The sequence below is a fragment of the Emys orbicularis genome, chromosome 1 (genome assembly GCF_028017835.1).
Source record: "Emys orbicularis isolate rEmyOrb1 chromosome 1, rEmyOrb1.hap1, whole genome shotgun sequence".
Classification (NCBI taxonomy): Eukaryota; Metazoa; Chordata; order Testudines; family Emydidae; genus Emys; species Emys orbicularis.
The window spans coordinates 261172321-261192727 of record NC_088683.1 but is presented as its reverse complement, the minus strand read 5'-3'; the positions used below and the strand labels follow the sequence as shown (position 1 = coordinate 261192727).

General features: G+C 45.5%; 1 protein-coding gene across 1 annotated transcript; it reads right to left on the bottom strand.

The window, feature by feature from the left end:
- Positions 1–233: 233 nt before the first annotated feature.
- LOC135895493 (uncharacterized) lies at positions 234–19649 on the bottom strand. The gene is given in 6 exon segments (XM_065423606.1): positions 234–242; positions 4969–5190; positions 16007–16723; positions 16725–17842; positions 17845–18315; positions 18974–19649. Coding segments are annotated over 6 exon segments (3213 nt in total).
- Between the last annotated feature and the right edge of the window lie 758 nt (positions 19650–20407).

The window sequence follows — 20407 nt, the reverse complement described above, 5'->3', positions numbered from 1 at the left end:
AATCTGTAGTGCTATGCAAATAATAAAAGTTATAATCATCTTGCTCCCAACCCAGTATGTGAGCTGCACTCTTTCATGTAAGCTGTTGTGAAAATGATATGCTGGAAATATATATGTATATATATTTTTTGAAAACTTAAACATTCTGAAAAGCATCAAATCTTATTTTATGATGATCTCTTTAAAATTTCAGTTGAGCCTAATGGGATTTTGCAAGTTGAAAAAAATTAAAATTATGTTTCCTAAAGAAGGGCAGTAAACACATTTTTAGTATGAAGGCAAAGAGGGATTTTCCAAAGTAACTAAGGCTCCTCAAAGGTATTTAGGTACCTAACGCCCACGGGAGGATCTGGGCCTTTGAGGATCTGATCCTAAGTTACATAGGAGCACAAGCCCCATTAACTTCCTTGGCACTTGTGCTTCTAAGTGTCTTAGATGCCTTTGAAAATCCCACCCCAAATGCATAAACTGCTTTTATCTCTAGTGTTCTTTATCCACCTCTGATGGATTGAGTGCCTTTAAATGGAGCATTAAATTACCACAGCCATATTATCTTTTTAAATAAAAAATAGGGTTACCTTCTGTCCAGGTTTTTCAATGATAGTCCTTTTTTTGAAGTAGTTGCCCTGGGAAATCTGAAAGGGTGCGCAGTATACATGATCAACTGTCTAGTTTTATTGGCTATCCTGTTTTTTCATACCTCAGAGGCGGCAACCCTCGTAAATGATGTTTTGTCTTTCTAGGGTTTGATCACGCACACATTGAAGTCAATGGGAGCTTTGTCATTGATTTCAATGAGTGCAGAATCAGATCCTTTCATTGTAAAATAGCATAAATAATTAGAATGTACCATTTAAAATATGCATTCTTAGCATCACATAGGTAGTTAGACATCCAAATACCATTGTAAGTCAAGTGAGATGTGTGCTTTAACTTCCCTATGCCCCTTTGAAAATCCCACCTATGAATTCAAGGTATTTTACAAGTATTAACTAATCCTTATTGCAGATCTGTGGAGCAAGAAATGTTAACCTCATTTTGCAGATCAGGAAAAAGAGTCACAGAGAGGTCATGTCATTTGCCTAAAGTCACACAGCAGTTTGCTGGCAAAGGCAGGATTAGTATTCCAGAGTCACTGGCTCCCACTGGATTTCCCTGCCTCTAATACTGCTGTGTGGGAATCGCTTAAATGAGAATTTTTTAAAAACAAAATCTTGACTCAGTTTTTGGAGCTTCCCTCCTATCAAAGTCAGATGGAAGTTTGGAGGTGAACATGCCTAAAAACAGGATAGAAATAGAGCAAGCACTTTAAGAAAATGATCACCCTGACCCAGACACCTGAAGTATTGCAAGGAAATATTCTGATTTTGAGAGGCACAGCATGCAAACAATGTTAAACTGGGCACACTAAACAATTGGGGTTGGAAGTCATAGGGTAAATATCTGTTCAGCCACTTCTTTAAGTTTCATATATTTAGTGAGATAAGAATCTCAGTGGATAACAGTTCTGTTGAGAACTTATAAAACCTTTCTGGCAAATATGTGGCATACAATTTTATTAAGTTATTCTGGAATTCCGAAGGTTGCTGGACTAGGATGAGTATGATTTTATGCTGCTTAGTTTTCTGGTGTGCTATGAATTTCCTGGTTTTTTGTTTGTTTTGTTTTGCTTTTTATTGGTCTAAGTTAACTTTGATTGTGTGGTGAATCTGAGAGTGTGCCTGAGCGAAGAAAATACTGATTTAATACTTTAATTTTTGTCGTGACATTCTCTCTCTTTCTCTCTCTCTGTACACACACACACACTTCTAATAAAATGTACACCCTTATTTCTATCTACATATACATTTTCAAGCTAAAATGTAATTAAAATAAATTATTTAAATTGAAATACAGAATGCTAAGTACCAAGGGATATTATGAAATAGAGGAGTATGAGGGGGCTTACTTGAGTCACCTGTTAGATAAGAGGTTATGAGTCAATTAATTCACCTGTGGTTGGTTGGTTTGTTTGATTGATTGATTGACTCTTGGCCAGAGCTAGGTAAGGGTCATTAGGCATCTGGCCTTTATAAAGAAGCTGAGGGAAATCACTAGAGGGGAGACTGGAGCAAAAATAGGACTCTTCTGAGAAGAGATATCCACAGAGAGCAGATCATCTCAAAAGTGGTGGAAGATGTTAGTTCATCAAAGAAAGGAGAAGCTGGGATGCTTAAAAGAGAAACTAGAAGCCTAAGAACCAAAGGGTGGCTGTGTGAAGCAGAAGCTGTGGGGAAGCAGCACATCTGAAGAAGCAGACACAACTGCTTACTATGGGGTTCTGTGCTGGAATCCAGATTAGAGGGTGGTCCTGGGTTCCCCTACCAGCCGCTGTGGAAAGGGAGTGCAAGCCCAATGAAAGGAACATAGAGCACATTGTGGGGCTGAAGAATGACCCTAAAAGATGGGCTGAAGAATAGCCAAATGGTGGTTTGGCAGGAGGTTTTTTAGTGTTGGGATGTTTTATGAACTTTTAGACCTTTATGTTACCCCAGAGAAGGACTGAACTTCATGTGACTTGGCTGAAGGGCCAAGCCATGGAATAACCAGTGAGAGGCAGATAGCCTACAGCAGGTGCTGGAGACCAGGATCCCTTGCAGCATCACATAGAATCATAGAAGATGAGGGTTGGAAGAGACCTCAGGTGGTCATCTAGTCCAACCCCCTGCTTAAAGCAGGACCAACACCAACTAAATCATCCCAGCCAGGGCTTTGTCAAGCCTGGCCTTAAAAACCTCTAAGGATGGAGATTCCACAACCTCCCTAGGTAACCCATTCCAGTGCTTCACCACCTTCCTAGTGAAATAGTGTTTCCTAATATCCAACCTAGACCTCCCCCACTGCAGTTTGAGACCATTGCTTCTTGTTCTGTCATCTGCCACCACTAAGAACAGCCTAGCTCCATCCTCTTTGGAACCCCACTTCAGGTAGTTGAAGGCTGCTATCAATTGCCCCCTCACTCTTCTCTTCTGCTTACTAAATAACCCCAGTTCCCTCAGCCTCTCCTCATAAGTCATGTGCCCCAGCCCCCTAATCATTTTCATTGCTCTCCGCTGGACGCTCTCCAATTTGTCCACATCCCTTCTGTAGGGGAGGGGGACGGGACCAAAACTGGACACAGTACTCCAGGTGTGGACTCACCAGTGCCGAATAGAGGGGAATAATCACTTCCCTCAATCTGCTGGCAATGCTCCTACTAATGCAGCCCAATATGCCGTTGGCCTTCTTGGCAACGAGGGCACATTGCTGACTCATATCCAGTTTCTCGTCCACTGTAATCCCCAGGTCCTTTTCTGCAGAACTGCTGCTTAGCCAGTCGGTCCCCAGCCTGTAGCGGTGCTTGGGATTCTTCCTTCCTAAGTGCTCTGCACTTGTCCTTGTTGAACCTCATCAGATTTCTTTTGGCCCAATCCTCCAATTTGTCTAGGTCACTCTGGACCCTATCCCTACCCTCCAGCATATCTACCTCTCCCCCCGGCTTAGTGTCATCTACAAACTTGATGAGGGTGCAATTAATTCCATCATCCAGATCATTAATAAACATTTAAACAAAACTGGCCCCAGGACCGATCCCCGGGGCACTCCGCTTGATACCAGCTGCAAAGTAGACATCGAGCCGTTGATAACTACCCGTTGAGCCTGATGATCTAGCCAGCTTTCTATCCACCTTATAGTCCATTCATCCAGTCCATAGTTCTTTAACTTGCTGGCAAGAATACAGACCGTATCTTGCTAAAGTCAAGATATATCACATCCACCACTTACCCCATATTCACAGAGCCAGTTATCTCATCATAGAAGGCAATCAGGTTGGTCAGGCCTGAGTTGCCCTTGGTGAATCCATGTTGACTGTTCCTGATCACCTTCCTCTCCTTCAAGTGCTTAAACATGGATTCCTTGAGGACCTGCTCCACGATTTTGTCGGGGACTGAAGTGAGCTGACCGGTCTGTAGTTCCCCGGGTTTCTTTCTTCCCTTTTTTAAAGATGGGCACTATATTTGCCTTTTCCCAATCATCCGGGACCTCCACCAGTCACCACAAATTTTCAAAGATAATGGCCAATGGCTGTGCAATCACATCAGCCAACTCCCTCAGTACCCTTGGATGCATTAGATCTGGATCCATGGACTTGTGCATGTCCAGTTTTTTTAAATAGTCCTTAACCTGTTCCTTCACCACTGAGAGCTGCTCACCTCCTCCCCATACTGTGTTGCCCAGTGCAGCAGTCTGGGAGCTGACCTTGTCTGTGAAGACTGAGGCAAAAAAAGCATTGACCACTTCAGCTTTTTCCACATCATCTGTCACTATGTTGCCTCCCACATTCAGTAAGGGTCCCTCACTTTCCCTGACCTTCTTCTTGATGCTAACATACCTGTAGAAACCCTTCTTGTTTCCCTTCACATTCCTTGCTAGCTGCAACTCCAATTGTGCCTTGGCCTTCCTGATTACACCCCTGCATGCTCGAGCAATATTTTTATACTCCTCTATAGTCATCTGTCCACATCTCCACTTCTTGTAAGCTTCCTTTTTGAGTTTAAGCTCACCAAAGATTTCACTGTTAAGCCAAGCTGGTTGCCTGCCATATTTGCTATTCTTTCTGCACATCCGGATGGTTTGTTCCTGCGCCTTCAATAAGGCTTCTTTAAAATACAGCCAGCTCTCTGGGACTCCTTTCCCCCTCATATTAGCCTCACAGGGGATCCTGCCCATCAGTTCCCTAAGGGAGTCTAAGTCTGCTTTTCTGAAGTCCAGGGTCCGTATTTTGCTACTCTCCTTTCTTCCTTTTGTCAGGATCCTGAACTCAACCATCTCATGGTCACTGCTGCCTAGGTTGCCACCCACTTCTACTTCCCCTACCAATTCTTCCCTGTTTGTAAGCAGCAGGTCAAGAGGAGCATGGCCCCTAGTTGGTTCCTCCAGAACTTGTACCAGGAAGTTGTCCCCAACACGCTCCGAAGACTTCCTAGATTGTCTGTGCACTGCTGTATTGCTCTCCCAGCAGATGTCAGCATGATTGAAGTCCGCCATTAGAACCAGGGCCTGTGATCTGGAAACTTCAGTTAGTTGTCCAAAGAAATCCTCATCCACCTCATCCTTCTGATCCGGTGGGCACACGCCCACCACGATATCACCCTTGTCATGGACATCATCCTGACACAAGGGGGTGTTATGGGTGATGCGTACCTTACAAAGGGCTTATGTACAGAAGATCTTGGAGCATAAATAAGGCCTCAGTCCTGCACTCATATTCACATAACCTGTATGTAGGGTCCCACTGAAATCTGTGGGGTTCTCTACAGGTGAACGGGTCTACCAAAGCAGATGTGATTGCAGGATAGGGGCTGGCAATTGATGATATGGGCCTAAGTCATGAAGTTTGGGTTCAGAATTAGATCTAAATCCCAACTTCCAAAGTTGTGGAGGGTGTTGGTTCTGTTGTTCCAATCTGCATTATTATTGCAACAATTGTATAAGTAATAATATATTTATTTAAGCATTCAGGTGCAGAATACGCTTGTGCTGGCAACTCAGTTTTTGAAGCAATTAAGCCCCTCTTGTGGGTTTTGCCGAAGAAACATAATGTAGCCACAAGTGGCTAGACAGGTGGAGAGTGTGATCCCAGCTGCTGACCAGCTAAGAACTATGCACCTAGAATAGTTAGGGCTGCTCAAAAATTGTCCATTGAAAAATTTTTCAATAGAAAATTGGGTTTTCAATTAAATGAATATTTTTGAGAAAACTGTTTGCTCTGTGGAAAACTTCATTTTTTTTTTAATTGCAAAAGCTGATCATCTGAAAACTGAAAGTTTGTCTGAAAACAAAAAACCAAAAAATGTCAATTCAGAAATGCTTCCCCACAGTCTTCTGGGATTTGTTGTTCAGGTTCCTCCCATTCTTCTCTGTGGGTCAGGTTCTCCACCTAGACTGTATGGCTATGGTACATTGTGGGAGACAAACTCCCACAATGTACCCATGATATACTGCAGTTGCTGACCAAGAGGAAAGACCATGGAGCAACATGGGAGATAGTCTGATTATTTTTTTGGTTAAAAACTTGAGATTTTTCCCTGTGGAAAAAACCTATCTTCTGACCATCTGTCTCCTTCATCCCCTGTACATTTTTGCTAATTTTGTGTATTATGCCCATCAACACATTGCCTTGTTCACTTCCCAGGATTCTCACCCATTCCCAGCACAGCTGTGGTATAGAACTATCAGCACAGAAATGCAGAATTGCCTTATCTTTCCTTCAGAAGCATTTGTTTTCCCAGCACTCCACTCATGACCAGCTAGCAAGTTTCAGTTTGTATTACAAACTTCCTGGAAGCTGTTTCAGTTGAATTCAGGAGTTCCAGAATCCTTCATCTTACCTGACAAGTAAAGAAGTTCTTGTTTCAACAAATGGTGCTTATATGTCATTGCTGAAGTTGATGGAATGATGAAATGGTTTGCCTTTTTTTCTCTTTGCTTTTATTCTGTGTTCTTTTTTTCTTAATATTTCTGTAGGACTTGAGGCCTCACGTAAATGAGGCGTGCATATTTTTCTTATCTTTCAGATCCAGGAAAGTGCTCAAAATATACTATTTTTTATTGAGCATATTTGTAAATCATTCTCAAGTTGGAAGGAGAGTTCATATATCAAACTGACAATGCAGATGGGAATATTCTGCGGAAATTCCTGTCTCAAGTCATCTTGAGTTTTGGCAAGAATCAGAGATAAAGGACATTAATGATATTTGATGATTGTACACTATCCTAGCAAAACATTTCTCCCAAAGGTTGAAAGGTTTGGTATACCAACATGATTAGAATCTACTGACCCATTACATTTCATCAGCCTTAGATAAAGATGATTGTAACCTTCATCTTTGTACTTACATGTAAGATCCTATTGTTAAAGCATCTGTTCTCTGAAACTTATGTGATGGTGGATTCCTCTGACCAGTCAGAGCTTTGAGTGTATGCGATTAGCTTTTATCACAGTTTTAAGACACCCATCCACCCGCAACCCCAATAACACGAGCAGAACAAATTCTACCAGGGAACTATGTGAAAACACATTTTGAATGCTTTGGCAAACAATGGACAATATACTGATAGAAAGAACAATCAGAACATAATATTAGATATTTGGCATATTCTTTAGATAAAACATATCACCTTATTTATATAGCTTGTTTCTAATAATTCTTTATCAATTTTTATACTGAGGCCTGGTCTACACTGGGGGGGAGGGTGGGATCAATCTAAGTTACACAACTTCAGCTACGTGAATAACGTAGCTGAAGTCGATGTACTTAGATTTACTTACCACGGTGTCTTCACTATGGTGAGTTAACTGCTGCCGCTCCCCTGTCAACTCTGCCTGCGTCTCTCGCTGAGCTGGAGTACAGAAGTCGACGGGAGAGCGCTCGGGGATTGATTTATCGTGTCTAGACTAGATGCGATAAATCGATCCCCGATGGATCAATCACTGCCCGTCGATCCGGCCGGTAGTGAAGACATACCCTTACTCTGTTTACATTTATTCCAGCTTTGCATGTTTAGTAATGTGAGCATTCTTCCATCAACTTCTCACTTAAATCCATGATGTAGTATTGGAATAACTTGAGACTTATTCAGAAGGTTTTATTTTTCATGTACAGGACTGGCTGAATTGTGGTCTTGTACCTCTCTGGAGCATTGTAGGCAAGAGTCTAGAGCTGTAGCAGCTAAATGGAAATGCTCAGAGGCATTCTGCCTGAGCAGAGCACATCTTAGCATGATGCATCAGGAAACACTGTGGGGGAATTTTCTGAGAGAAGCAGCATGCATTTTCCTAGTACCTTCTTCCAGATATTGTCAGGCTCACAGGGATACTGATGCCTAGGCCTTGTTCCCATCTCATGTGGGACTGTGGAGTGTTGCAGGGTGTATTAACTACTTTAAAGCTCAAGAGACCATTAGATCTGTGCCGGGCCTGACCTCTACATGGGTGTGCTGAGCATGAGGGGAAGAGCTTCCCAGAATCTTCAGCCCAGCTATGCAAGGCCAGTCAGAATATTTTTGATCTTTATAAGTATATGCTTCACCATGTCTTAGCCATCAATTTAAAAATAAAACAAAAAAGACATGAATAAAACTAAAAAATAGTTCAGTTTTGACAGTGAGAAAAGTTCATAGGTTTACTATATGAAGGTGCAAATTCTGTTCCACCTCTGCAGGTGTGGAAGGCCTGACCCATGGGGGAAGTGGGGTATGTGGAATGCACATGGAGCAGGATTGGGGGAGGCTACAGCAGGACCCCTCTTTTGCACCCAATACAGGGCCAACAACAAACACCATTTCTATGGTGTGGGGAGCACAGGGACTACTGGTTCTTTGCACACTCAAGGGCAGACATTGCCCTAAAAGGGATGGGGAGGGGACAATGGACATATCTCAAATCCCCCATCACAAAGTGGGGCCATTATCCTAAAGGATGGCACAGTCTGCATATTGGGAAGCATGGGAAGGGGAAGGGACTGTGTTCCTTTGAGCTCCTTTTGGCTTCATGCAACCCCAAACTCAGGCTTAGTCTAGCCCTAGAGTAAATCTGTCACAAATGCCTAAATCCATTTCAGAAGTGATTTAGGACCCTAAACAGTCATTGAGTCACTTCTCACAATTTTACCCCTTAATCTTGTAGGATGTGGAATGATCCTATCTAATAATGAAGTTTCAGGTTGATGACAGGTGTAGTTGGATGCACTGCCAATGTTGCTCACACATTTTCCACTATCATAGAGGGTCTGTCTACACTGCAATAAAACACCAATGGTTGGCCCATGTCAGCTGACTTGGGCTACCGATGTAGGACTATAAAATTGCAGTGTAGCTGTTCGGCCAGTTCAGGCTCTGGGACCCTCCCTCCTCACAGGGTCCCAGAGTCTGGGCTTCAGAATGAGCCTGGATGTCTACACTGCGATTTTATAGCCCTGCAGCCTGAGCCCAAGACAGTTGATACGGGCCATCCTCTGGAGGGGCGGGGGGCGGGGAGGGGTTACTGGAGTGCAGACATACCATTAATGCACACCTGAATTAAAGCTAAGACACTGGTGGTATTACAGGACACCAGTCTTGCAAATTATTTCTGCATTTCCATTATTAACTCTGGATGAGGGAGCTTTATGTTCACATTCTCTCTCCCCCTCCCTCCAGGTATGAGCATTAATGCAATACATTACATTTGCTAAATGATGAGGGGGCTCATCAGGATCCTGATTTTTTTTTTTTTTTTTTTAAACCAAATGCCAGTTGGGACACTTTGCAGTCTGTAAATCCAGATAGTTGTATGGTCTTTATTAGCACAATATCTGAACATTTTAGAAACCGAGCTGGTCAGAAAGTGGGTTATTTTAATCCACAGAAAACTGATAGAAAAAATTGTTTTCATCAACATTTTCCAGAGAAAAGTTTGACTTTATGGTATAAAACCAAAAATTGAAATATTTTGGCCCAATAGTGAAATACTATGATTTGGAAACACTGTGGTAACTTATGGAGTTGTAGTTTTAGGTGTGTTAGTCTCCCATTCTCCTCTATAGGCCAGGCTCACTGGTGGTATTGCATCTCCCATGATGCACCATAGTCTCCCCTAATAGTGAGGGGAGGCAGTTGCATCATGGGAGTCCATGGTCATGGTGCATTATGGAAGATGCAGTCCAGCTGTGGAGCCCTGCTCATGTAGGTGAATGGGGATATGAGAAAATTGAACTACAACTCCCATATGATACCACAGAGGGATTTTGATTTTCTGGCTTAACAAATGCCTGAAAACCAATTTTTTTTTAATGAAAAAATTAAATTTTCCAGAGAACACGTTGGAGGAAAAGTTTTTTGTTCAAAATTCCATTTTCAGTCAAAAAGAGTTTCAATGGAAAATTTTCAATCATCTCTACACAGAAACATTGAACTACTTCTTCACAATTCCCCACCCCACATGAGGTAAGGTAGTATAGTTGTCTCTCTTTTGTAGAAGGAGAATTGAAGCACAGGGAAATGACTTGCTCTGTGTCACAGGAAGTCTTGTAGCGCAGCTGGGAATTAAACTGAGATCGCCTGGGTCCCAGTCCAGTGATTTAGTTACCAGACCACCTCCCTGTTGCCATTGCCATCCCTATGAATAATTCTAGAGTACAGATGAAGGGAAGACATCATCAACCTTATCAGCATATCATTTTTAGTTAAGTAGTAGATAATCCAGTCATCTGGATATGTATTGTGTAATTGACCTGTGTAGAAAAATGGTGGGAAAAATGTGGTTTTTTTTCTTTTGCTCTTAAGATTTTTTCAAGTGCACATGACAGATTTTATGGAACACAGCCTAAAACCTGTTGTGTTTTCATACCTCTCAGTATGTTTTCAACTGCAATATATCTAACTTCATGCATTGAGAGCCCCTGTCAAATTCCTAGGGGGCTTTCAAAGCTGTATTAGGATTCTTTTAATGCTTCCCTTTTAGATTTTCTTAACACATGCAAAAGCTTGAAAAGGGCTCAAAATTCCAAGTATTGCGTTACTGATTATATAATTTTGGTGCTGTCCAGTTTTTAACCAGCCTGACTGGTTTTTGTGCTGCATTGCTGGTTGCTTGTGGAGGGGAAAAATGGCACATTAAATCTCTTCACACTTGAGACCAATGTTCCCTGTAACTGTGTGTGTGTATAACCATGCAGCAATCTTGTAACTACTGTCAAGGGCCTGGAAGAACAGCTAGCAACTGGGTTGCACTCTGCATGTCAGGTCCTCAACCTGCTGAAACCATGGTGACTCCAGGGACCAGGAAGTGGGACAGACCTGAGGCCTACCAGCAGAGAGGGGTAAAGATCAAGGTGGGAAAGAAGGGATTCTCGCTATAGTCAGCACTAAAACTGGGCAAAAAAGGACTTTACGCATCTCTGAGCATGCACCCTACTTGATGCACACTTCAAAAGAAGGTGTGTGTGCGGGGGACACCCAGATTCAAAGGTGCTTCCTATCATTGGTGCTTTCAGCAGAACTCCATTGGCTATTAGGAAAATTTAAATAGGCCCTTTGGGACTATTACTCTGACAGCTTTAGGCTGAAATTTTGTATTTCAAAGTGCTACACAATGCAAAATATCTGGTATTTTTAAAGGTCTTTAGTTTTTTAGTTTTCACTCTCTCTATCTGTGACACCCTCTTAGCAGATTGAAAAAATAAGACATTACTTTCCTATGTTTCTGCATTTGGCAAATGCTTTCTTCCCCTCCTCTTTGTAGAGTTTCTTATAGACAACAAGCCAACATACTTTCTTTTTCACTTTTGTTATGCATGCTAATTGCAGCAATATTATTTCACTATTATAGAAGAAGGGACTTTGTCTGCTTTTACATCTGTCTGTCTAGATACTTATATTGTACTCATAAGTATCTTAACTGTTTTTATGCAGCAGTGGTATGGTACAGTATAATAAGTTACAATATTTTGTATTAATATTATTAGCACATCTGTGGAATAAGGGTTGTTCTTAAATTGGCCAAAAAAGACTTTTTGTGGGGTAGAGGGATAGTTATTTTAAATCAGTGCTGCAACTTTTTGACCAATTCAATTAGTTCATTTACCTTTTGTGCTGCTCTTCTTTCTCAAAATGTCAGCTTGTTTTCACTATAATGAGGTTAAAATACCACCACATCTGCTAGTTCAGTGTGGTTTCTCCAAACACTTATACTACACTAGCAGCATTCTTTGTCTAGGATTTGGTCTAGGAGTCACAACGATGTTTTCAAAAGCCAGAACAGTCTTACTTTCTCTTTATCTGGCATGACATTATAGGAATAGTAACTTCTTGTTAATCACATAGTACAGTTGGAAATATGCCATAAAGAGTTTGTGGAGTGCTATGAAATTGCCACTTGGGCAGTCTTTGGGTCAAGTTGGGCTTTTTAAAAAAAAAAAATCCCATTTCCTTTGATTTTGGCCCCATCATTTTTTTAAAACAAGATCCAGGCTCAAGGCCCTTTTAAGCCAAGCCAGAAAAGTGGTTCCCAAAGAGTATATTTGTAGTCTGTTTAAACCTACTCACCCAGAACATGGTAAGTGGGTCACTTGTAGTACAATCTTTTCTTTTCAGGATAATGAGAAGATTGCAATAGACTCATACAAATTATTCCACATTGCCTATAAAAATGTTTTTTAAAGTCTGGCGGGAAGAAAGTGGGGGAGGAAAGTATGAAGTCTGCCTGTCTTCAAACAGCTCCATTCTTATTAGAGTCTTATTCTGATGCTGAATGTCTATTTAAGAAGAGATTAATCAAATGTCCTCGTGATTACCAGCTCCTTTTCTGGCACTGTTATAATACAGACTTGTTGATATATAATATCTCAGTTGAGTAGACTTTGATAGAGGGGAAAACATTCCCTCACTTTCCCAGTAGGAGTGCGCCACAATAAGAAGACAGTACTAGGCCAAAACATATTGGACAGACAAGCCCATAGTGATCTGGCCACTAGAGAATTCCCCAGATGGAGGGAAATTCCTCAGATGAGATAAAGCTGAAGTAAAATCTCTCTGCCACCCGCTCACTTGCAGCCCCAGGGGTAAGAAGAGTGAGTGGGAGAAAGGCATGCCAGAAGTTTTCAGCACTCTGCTTGTTTTTGTTTTTTGTTTTCCAGTTGCCAGAATCCACCTTCATGACCATAGGTAATCAAATAGGTAAGAGTAGCTGTGAGGCTACTTTAATTTACACTGGTGTCTGGGTAGGTTTCTGATCAAACCAGAATAGGGGAGGCATAGGCATATACCTTTGCCACTGTTGCTGGCACAGAGTGCCCGAGGAAAGCAACAGCGGGGTTCGTTGCCCGGTGTGCTTCGCGCCAATGAACACACCAGTTTGGAGAAGCAATCAAAGTTTATTTGAGATCTCAAAGCGGTGCAAGGAGACTGGCACATCTCAGATCAAGCACACCATCATAAGCAGCTTTTCTCTTTTTATACATTTTGCAGCTAAGCTTTTTCCTTCTCCCCCCCTTCCTCTCCCCCTCCCCCCCCGTAATAGTTTACATTAAGCAAGTAGCAAGCAATTACATTTAAGCAGTTAAATCATCTTGGCGGCTATAAGTCCAGCTTGTTAGTAACTTCTCTTTGAATTAGTATCTTGTCCCTTTCCTTTGATTTGTTATTTTGCCTTTCAGCCAGAAGTATGCAGGCCTCATTATTACCGCTTGGTACCGGTATGAGCGGCGCTGCACCTGATAACTGGCTGTTACACATTCCAATTTCTGCATCTGGCTTTTGAGGTTGATTAGAGTTTAAACATGGAAGGACTTTGGTTCATTTAGGCCTAGTGCAGGAAGGCTTCATCGACACTCGTGGTCTTCCACCCTCCCGAGTTACCTAGGGTTATGCCTAATGACACCAACAACTCCCTCCTTTGAGAATACTCAACAAGCCTTTGGCTGAGTTTTCTCATATTCTGTGGACAAGATACGATTGAGTGCCATGGAGCTGGGGTTATAAATGAGAGGGCATGTCGGGACTTTTGGGGAACGGGGGGCACAAAGCTTACGGAGGAGCATTTTAAAACAAGCGATCAGGAGGAGGGTGACCAGGCACAGTACCACACCTTTGAGGAGGAGACGCACAAGGCCACCCCCTAGTCCTCCCAGGTTGGGCAACCAACTCCAAAGGGAATCGAAAACCGTGGGTTCCCTTTCCTGGGCCTTCCACTGCTCGAAAGCCTGTTCAGCCGACAGGACGTGCTTGTTAATGTCCTGTGAGTTTTTTGGGACATAAGTGCAACATTTACTCCCAATAAGGGCACACACCCCGCCCTGGGAGGCTAAAACATAATCTAAGGCCTGTCTGTTTTGCAGGGACAGCAACCGGAGCTGGTAAAGCTCTGAGTTAAGGCTTTTCTCTATGGCCAAGGTTTCATTGGCGAACTTGGTGAGAAACATAGAGAGCCTTCGATAAAATTGAGCCAGCCGTCCCACCCCATAGGATGGGAGGAGGATCATACCCAACCTGTCTCCTTCCGTAATGGGCTCTGGGGTGGCATACAAAGATCTACGCTGTCTGGGGCGGCCAGGAGGCAGTTTAGGGAAGACACGAAGGGGAGGGGCAAGATATCCTAGATAGCAGCTTCCATACCACCGATGCGGTAGCCACTTATAGGCAGAGGTACCGCAAATGTAAAAGGAGTGGCCATTCCCTACCAAGCCATTATAACCGCTATTCCACCTACTTGTTTGGGTGTCACTAAACGCTCCGAACCAGGCGGTAGAGTCGGATCTGCCGTTAACATAGACAGGGATGGAAGCGTCACTGTCAGGGGATAAATAATACTGACAGGTGCTATTCCCAGCAAACCAGGTGTGATTGCTGGACTTAAACTGTCGATAGCACACCAAACCAGGGGCCACTGGCTGCAACCTAATAGGGGAAGGGAGATGTGTTGAGTTGGCCTGTGGCTTCCAGGGGTCATCCCTTAATGCATACTGGGATTCAATGGTACAGTTTTGCGACAAGGGGGTACCCGAGGTATTTTTTCCCCTACTGAACCATCCCCAGCAGATATCTGACCAATTCTGGGGGACCACCCTCCAAGGTAACCCTGCCGCGTGGTGCGGGATTTGGGAGCATACCCAGCAGTTAGAGAGGTTAAACTCTTGGGCAAAGCAAACCTTCAGGGCCTCATACGTATTTGTTTCTAAGTTGATAGGGATTTTTCTCCATCCCACATGTGCCTGGGCGGAAACGGGAGTCAATGAGAGGAGTGCCCCTATGGCAAAGAGTAACACAGTGGCAGACCCTGGACCTGTTTCCATTTTGGGCAGGTGACCCTGGGGTCTAACAATTACAATTCCCCAAATACCCACAAAATAACAATTACCAATAGCAGGCAGACTAAAAACAAAAGGGACCAGGCCACCAGGTTAGGCCGGCCCTGTGAAAATAAATACAACCAATGCTCAGAGTTTTCGCGGGGAGTGTGCTGCGACTGTCCAAAGAGGTCCCAGGGCATTCCCAGCAGACCTTATTGTCTTTTGAATAACAGTTTAAGTCCCAGGTCGTCGCTGGCAGTCTTTTCCGTAGGCTGGACGGTCCACCGTTCAGGAGCAGGCACTGCTTTTAGACGAGAGTGATGGATCCAGTTTTTGTGTCCCTCAACCTTTGCTGCTGTGTGCGAGACCAGCAGGACGGTGTGGGGTCCCTTCCACTTCTCTTGGAGAGGCTCGTCCTTCCAGGTACGAACGAGAACGGAGTCACCTGGTTGCAGGGAGTGGACAGGGGCATCCAGCGGGAGAGGCTGCAAATCTTTGGTATACCTGTGGAGAGAACAGAGAACAGCAGACAGAGAGCACATGTACTGAGATAAGAAGCCACAGTCTACCTCCCACTCCCCTAACAGAACCGGTGTACCGTTCATAGGCCATGCCCTTCCAAACATAACCTCGAAGGGACTAAGCCCTAATCTGCCCTTTGGGAGTGCGCGAACTCGGAGCAAAACAAGGGGTAAAGCATCAGGCCACTGTAGGGAAGCCTCCTGGCAGACCTTTGAGAGATGTCGCTTGAGTGTCTGATTTGTACGCTCCACTACCCCACTGGCCTGCGGTCGCCATGGAGTGTGGAGCTTCCAGGGGATTTGCAGGGCATCCAATATCTTCTGAATGACTTGAGATGTGAAGTGTGTTCCGTTGTCAGATTCCATCCACTGGGGGAGTCCGAAGCGGGGAATGATTTCCTTGACAAATTTAAGAGCCACCGTTTTGGCAGTGTTGTTTCAGCATGGGAAGGCTTCAGGCCATCCGCTGAATCGATCCACCAAGACGAGGAGCTATCTGAACCCTTGGGTTCGGGGGAACTCAGTAAAATCTATTTGCCAAACCAGTCCCGGGCCTGGGGTAGGTTCCAGAGTGGCTGGTGGCACTGACACTCCCGATCGAGGGTTATTCTTTTGGCAGATCAGACATTCAGCCTGTACCTGGGAGGCCAGGGGTCTAAGTCCAGAGGTTAGAAAATATTTATTCATAAGCTGGGTAAGAGCCTCTCTGCCGGCGTGGGTGGTCTGATGTAGTTTCTGTAGCACTAGCCGTATTAGATTCTTTGGTAGGAGGATTTTTCCTTCCGTGGAGTGGAGCCATCCCTCCTTTTCCTGGAGCCCAAGTGTGTCGGCCAGGTTCCTCTCTTCGTGAGAGTACTGAGGGGCCGGGAGCTCCCCCACTGATGGGATGAGGGCATGCATATGGGCATCCTCAGCTTCCCGTGGTTCCAGGGTAGCAGCTCGCTTGGCCTCCCTGTCCGCCCTGGCATTACCCCTAGCCACATCTTGATCTTCCCTTTGATGAGCTTTGCAGTGTACCACTGCTACCGCTGAGGGGAGCTGTACCGCTTCTAAAAGCTGGAGAATTTGAAGCCCATGCTTGACCAGAGAGCCTTGGGCTGTTAGCATTCCTCTCTGCTTCCACAGACCTGCATGAGCGTGTAGCACTCCAAAAGCATATCTGGAATCAGTAAAAATGTTAACTCTTTTTCCTTTTGACCGTTCAAGTGCACGGGTTAAGGCTATCAATTCAGCCAGTGGTGCTGATGTCCCAGCAGGTAAACCCTCTGCTTCCACGGTTTCGTGGAGAGTTACAACAGCATTGCCCGCCCTCCTTTGTCCGTTTGTAACAGTACTACTGCCGTCGGTGTACCACTCATTCTGCATTAGGGAGCGGTTGATCTTTTAAGTCCGGGCGGCTGGAGTATTGGGCATCTATGACCTCCAAACAGTCGTGTTCCTGCTCCTCTGTTTCTGGCAGCATGGTGGCTGGGTTAAGGGAGGGGCAGGTCTGTAGGGTAACTTCAGGATTTTCTAAAAGTTTAGCCTGATACTGAGCTACCCGAGCCTGTGTAAGCCAGAGACCACCCTTAGTATCCAGCAGGGCTTGGACCATGTGGGGAGTATACACTTGCACAATTCCCCCCAGTGTCAGTTTCTCGGCTTCCCCAAGCACTAGGGCAGTTGCTGCGACCGCCCGTAAACATGCCGGCCATCCCTTAGCAACTTGATCCAGTTGTTTAGAGAAATATGCCACGGGACGTTTCCAGGTGCCTAATAACTGAGTAAGCACTCCCAGGGCCACCCCTTTCCTTTCATGCACATACAGTTGGAACGGCTTAGTGAGGTCTGGCAGACCCAGGGCTGGGACTTCCATCAGTTTCCTTTTTAAAACCTTAAATGCCTTGTCGGCTTCTGAGGACCAGTGAAAGGGGTCATGATCCGCTCCCTTAATGCATTCGTACAAGGGTTTAGCCCACAGTCCAAACTCTGGGATCCATATTCTGCAGAAGCCTGCCATGCCCAGAAACGCCCTGAGCCATTTACGATTGCTTGGGATAGGAATTTGACAGATAGCTTCCTTCCTTTCATTTGAAAGCTGACGCTCCCCCTGCCCTATGTGAAACCCTAAGTACTGTACTTCTGGGAGGGCAATCTGAGCTTTACTCTGTGCTACCCGATATCCTCGGAGTCCAACAAAGTTCAGGAGGCTCACAGTGGCTTTAAGGCAAGGGGTTAGACCCACAGCGGCAATTAACAAGTCATCTACATATTGCAGGAGGAGGACCTTGTCCTCATTGTCCCACTCCTCCAAGTCTCTGGCCAGGGCCTGGCCGAAAAGGGTGGGGGGATTTTTAAATCCCTGGGCCAACACTGTCCAGCAAAGCTGCTTTTTAACCCTTCTCTTGTCCTCCCACTCGAAGGAGAAAATCTCCTGAGATTGGGTGTCGACCGGAATCATGAAGAAAGCATCCTTTAAAGCTAGGATCGAAAAATGGTGTACTGCCCCCCTATAGAGGCCAACAGTGTATACGGGTTTGGAACAAGGGGATGCAGAGTCTTAAGCCGCTCATTAACCGCCCTCAGGTCCTGGACCAGCCGATATGTGCCATTGGGCTTTTGTACAGGCAAGACGGGAGTGTTCAAAGCTGACTGGCATTCTCGAAGTACCCCGTACTTTAGGAACTGGTCTATAGTCTCCTGCAGTCCCTCTCTGGCTTCTCTTTTGATCGGATACTGCTTAATTCGCACCGGACCTTTTCCTGGCAAGAGCTGAACATTAACGGGGGTTTGATGGGCTGCTTTTCCTGGGACCCTGGACGCCCATACCAGTGGATATACCTGCTTCTCCCACTGGCTCCATTCTGGGGCTTGCATGGCTGAGGGCTCAATTGCAAGGGTCATTATCCACGCATTCTCGGGGGGTAAGGTGAGGGTTATTTCATCTTGGGTGAAATGCAGGGTGGCACCTAAGCGACAAAGCAGGTCCCGTCCCAGTAGAGGCGTTGGACAATCGGGGAGGTAAACCAGTTTGTGAGATAGAGTTCTGTTTCCCAAAGCACATTCCGCTGGGGCATACACTGGGCACTTGGTTCCTTTTCCTGTGGCGCCCACCACAGTGAGGGAGTCTGCCATGGGCAGCTGAAGGGGTTGGTTTACGGCGGTTCGTGCCAGAGTCTATTAAAAAGTCTATGTCCGAATCTCCCACCCGCATTTTTACTCGGGGTTCCGGGGGCAGGATAGTCCGTCTCCCCTGACACCCCTATTCCTGATCCTCCGCTGCCATCATAGGGGTACCTTCCCGTTCGGGGCACTCATTTTTCCAATGTCTCTCCTTTCGGAATATGGCACACTGGTTGCGACCCAGATGCCTTTCCTGTGAGCCAGGGTGCCCACGTCCACGGCCTCTCATTCCCCGGCCCCTTCCAGCTTCCTGAAACTTTCCCTTGCCATTGGCCTGTACTGCTGCGACCATCATTTTCACTTGCCTCTTTTCCTTTTCTCCCTCCCTAAGGCTGTAAACCCTGTTTGCAGTTTCCAGAATTTGTGCCATGGTCATGCCCATCAAATCCTCCTTTTTCTGTAGTTTCCTTTTAATATCAGGGACGGCACGGCTGGTAAAGATACCCTTTATAATTGCCTCGGTGGCCAGATCATCGGGATTGGCATTAGTAGTTTGCCTGATGGTATCCCGAATACGCTGCAGAAAAGCAACCGGACTTTCTTTTGGCTCCTGTACTAGCTCATACGGCTTTGCCCAATTGCTATGTCGGACAGCTGAGTGTTGGAGACCATGTAAAAGCAATTCTTTATACGTATTGAGGCGGGTCTGATCCTGAGGCTCATTAGGATCCCACCTTGGATCCGCTATGGGGACCATATTGGCAGGAATGGGGACATTCTGGATATCCAGGTCATGTCTCCGCTGTGTCTCCTCCCTCGCCTTAGATATAAGCTGATTCCGCTCCACCTCAGACAACAGGGTCCGCATAAGGACATTACAATCATCCCAGTCAGGTTTATGGCTAGCCAGGTACCCCTCAAAGACCGAGATAAACTTGCTTGGGTTCGTTGAAAATTCCCCTGCCTGTGCCTTAAAGGCTGCTAGGTCCACCGGGTTAAAAGGCACATGCGTATAGACCTGCATAGTAGTGGCCGGGCGATTGTTTGCTTCAGGACGGGCTATCCGAGTCTCAATAATCAATGGACAGAATCCCACCGAGGGGGCGATCTCTGGGACCTGTGGCACCTTGTCTTTATATGGTGGGGGTGTTGGAGCCAAAGAGGACACCGGCTCCGCCATCACAACCGGGGAGGGGTTCGAGGGACTAACATTAGCCACTGCCGATCCTGTCGGGGTTAAATTACACCTCTGCAAAAGATCTGACCTATCTCTTAGCAACATAAACAACTGTACATACATATGTTCATTCCATTTACCCGTTCGCTGACAAAACAGATGTAATTGAAGGATCGTATTATAATTAAGTGATCCTTCCGGTAGCCACCTTTCCTGGTCCTCTAGCTGATATTGAGGCCAGTCTACTGTACAGAACCTTTTCAGTTTACTTTTAGTCAATGGATCCGATTCAAACACTTTCCAGTTCACCAGAATGCATTCTAAGGGTGTACACCTTGCCCTGCCTGTAGTACTCTGTCCCTGCCCCATACTCTAGGGAGACACTGGGCGTCCCCAGGTCAAAACAGGTAAAGTCCCCACTGGACTGTTCCTACCTCATCCAAGGGTCCGGTTTCGCACCGTCGCCCTGTCCACGGGACCGGTTCCCCACCGTCGCCCGCAGCCGCTTCTCCACTGTACGAGCGCGTTGCACCGTTGTGCCCTCTGGGGTCGACCAAACCGCGTCTCCGCCGAGGCCCCCGATGAAGTCACCGGTGCGCGCTGGGCATCGGTCGTCGCCGCAATCCGTCGACCTCTGAGACGGGTCCGGGCAAGGCTAAATTTCAACCTCGAGCCCACCCAGGGACGCCAAGACTGTTGCCGGCACAGAGTGCCCGAGGAAAGCAACAGCGGGGTTCGTTGCCCAGTGTGCTTCGCGCCAA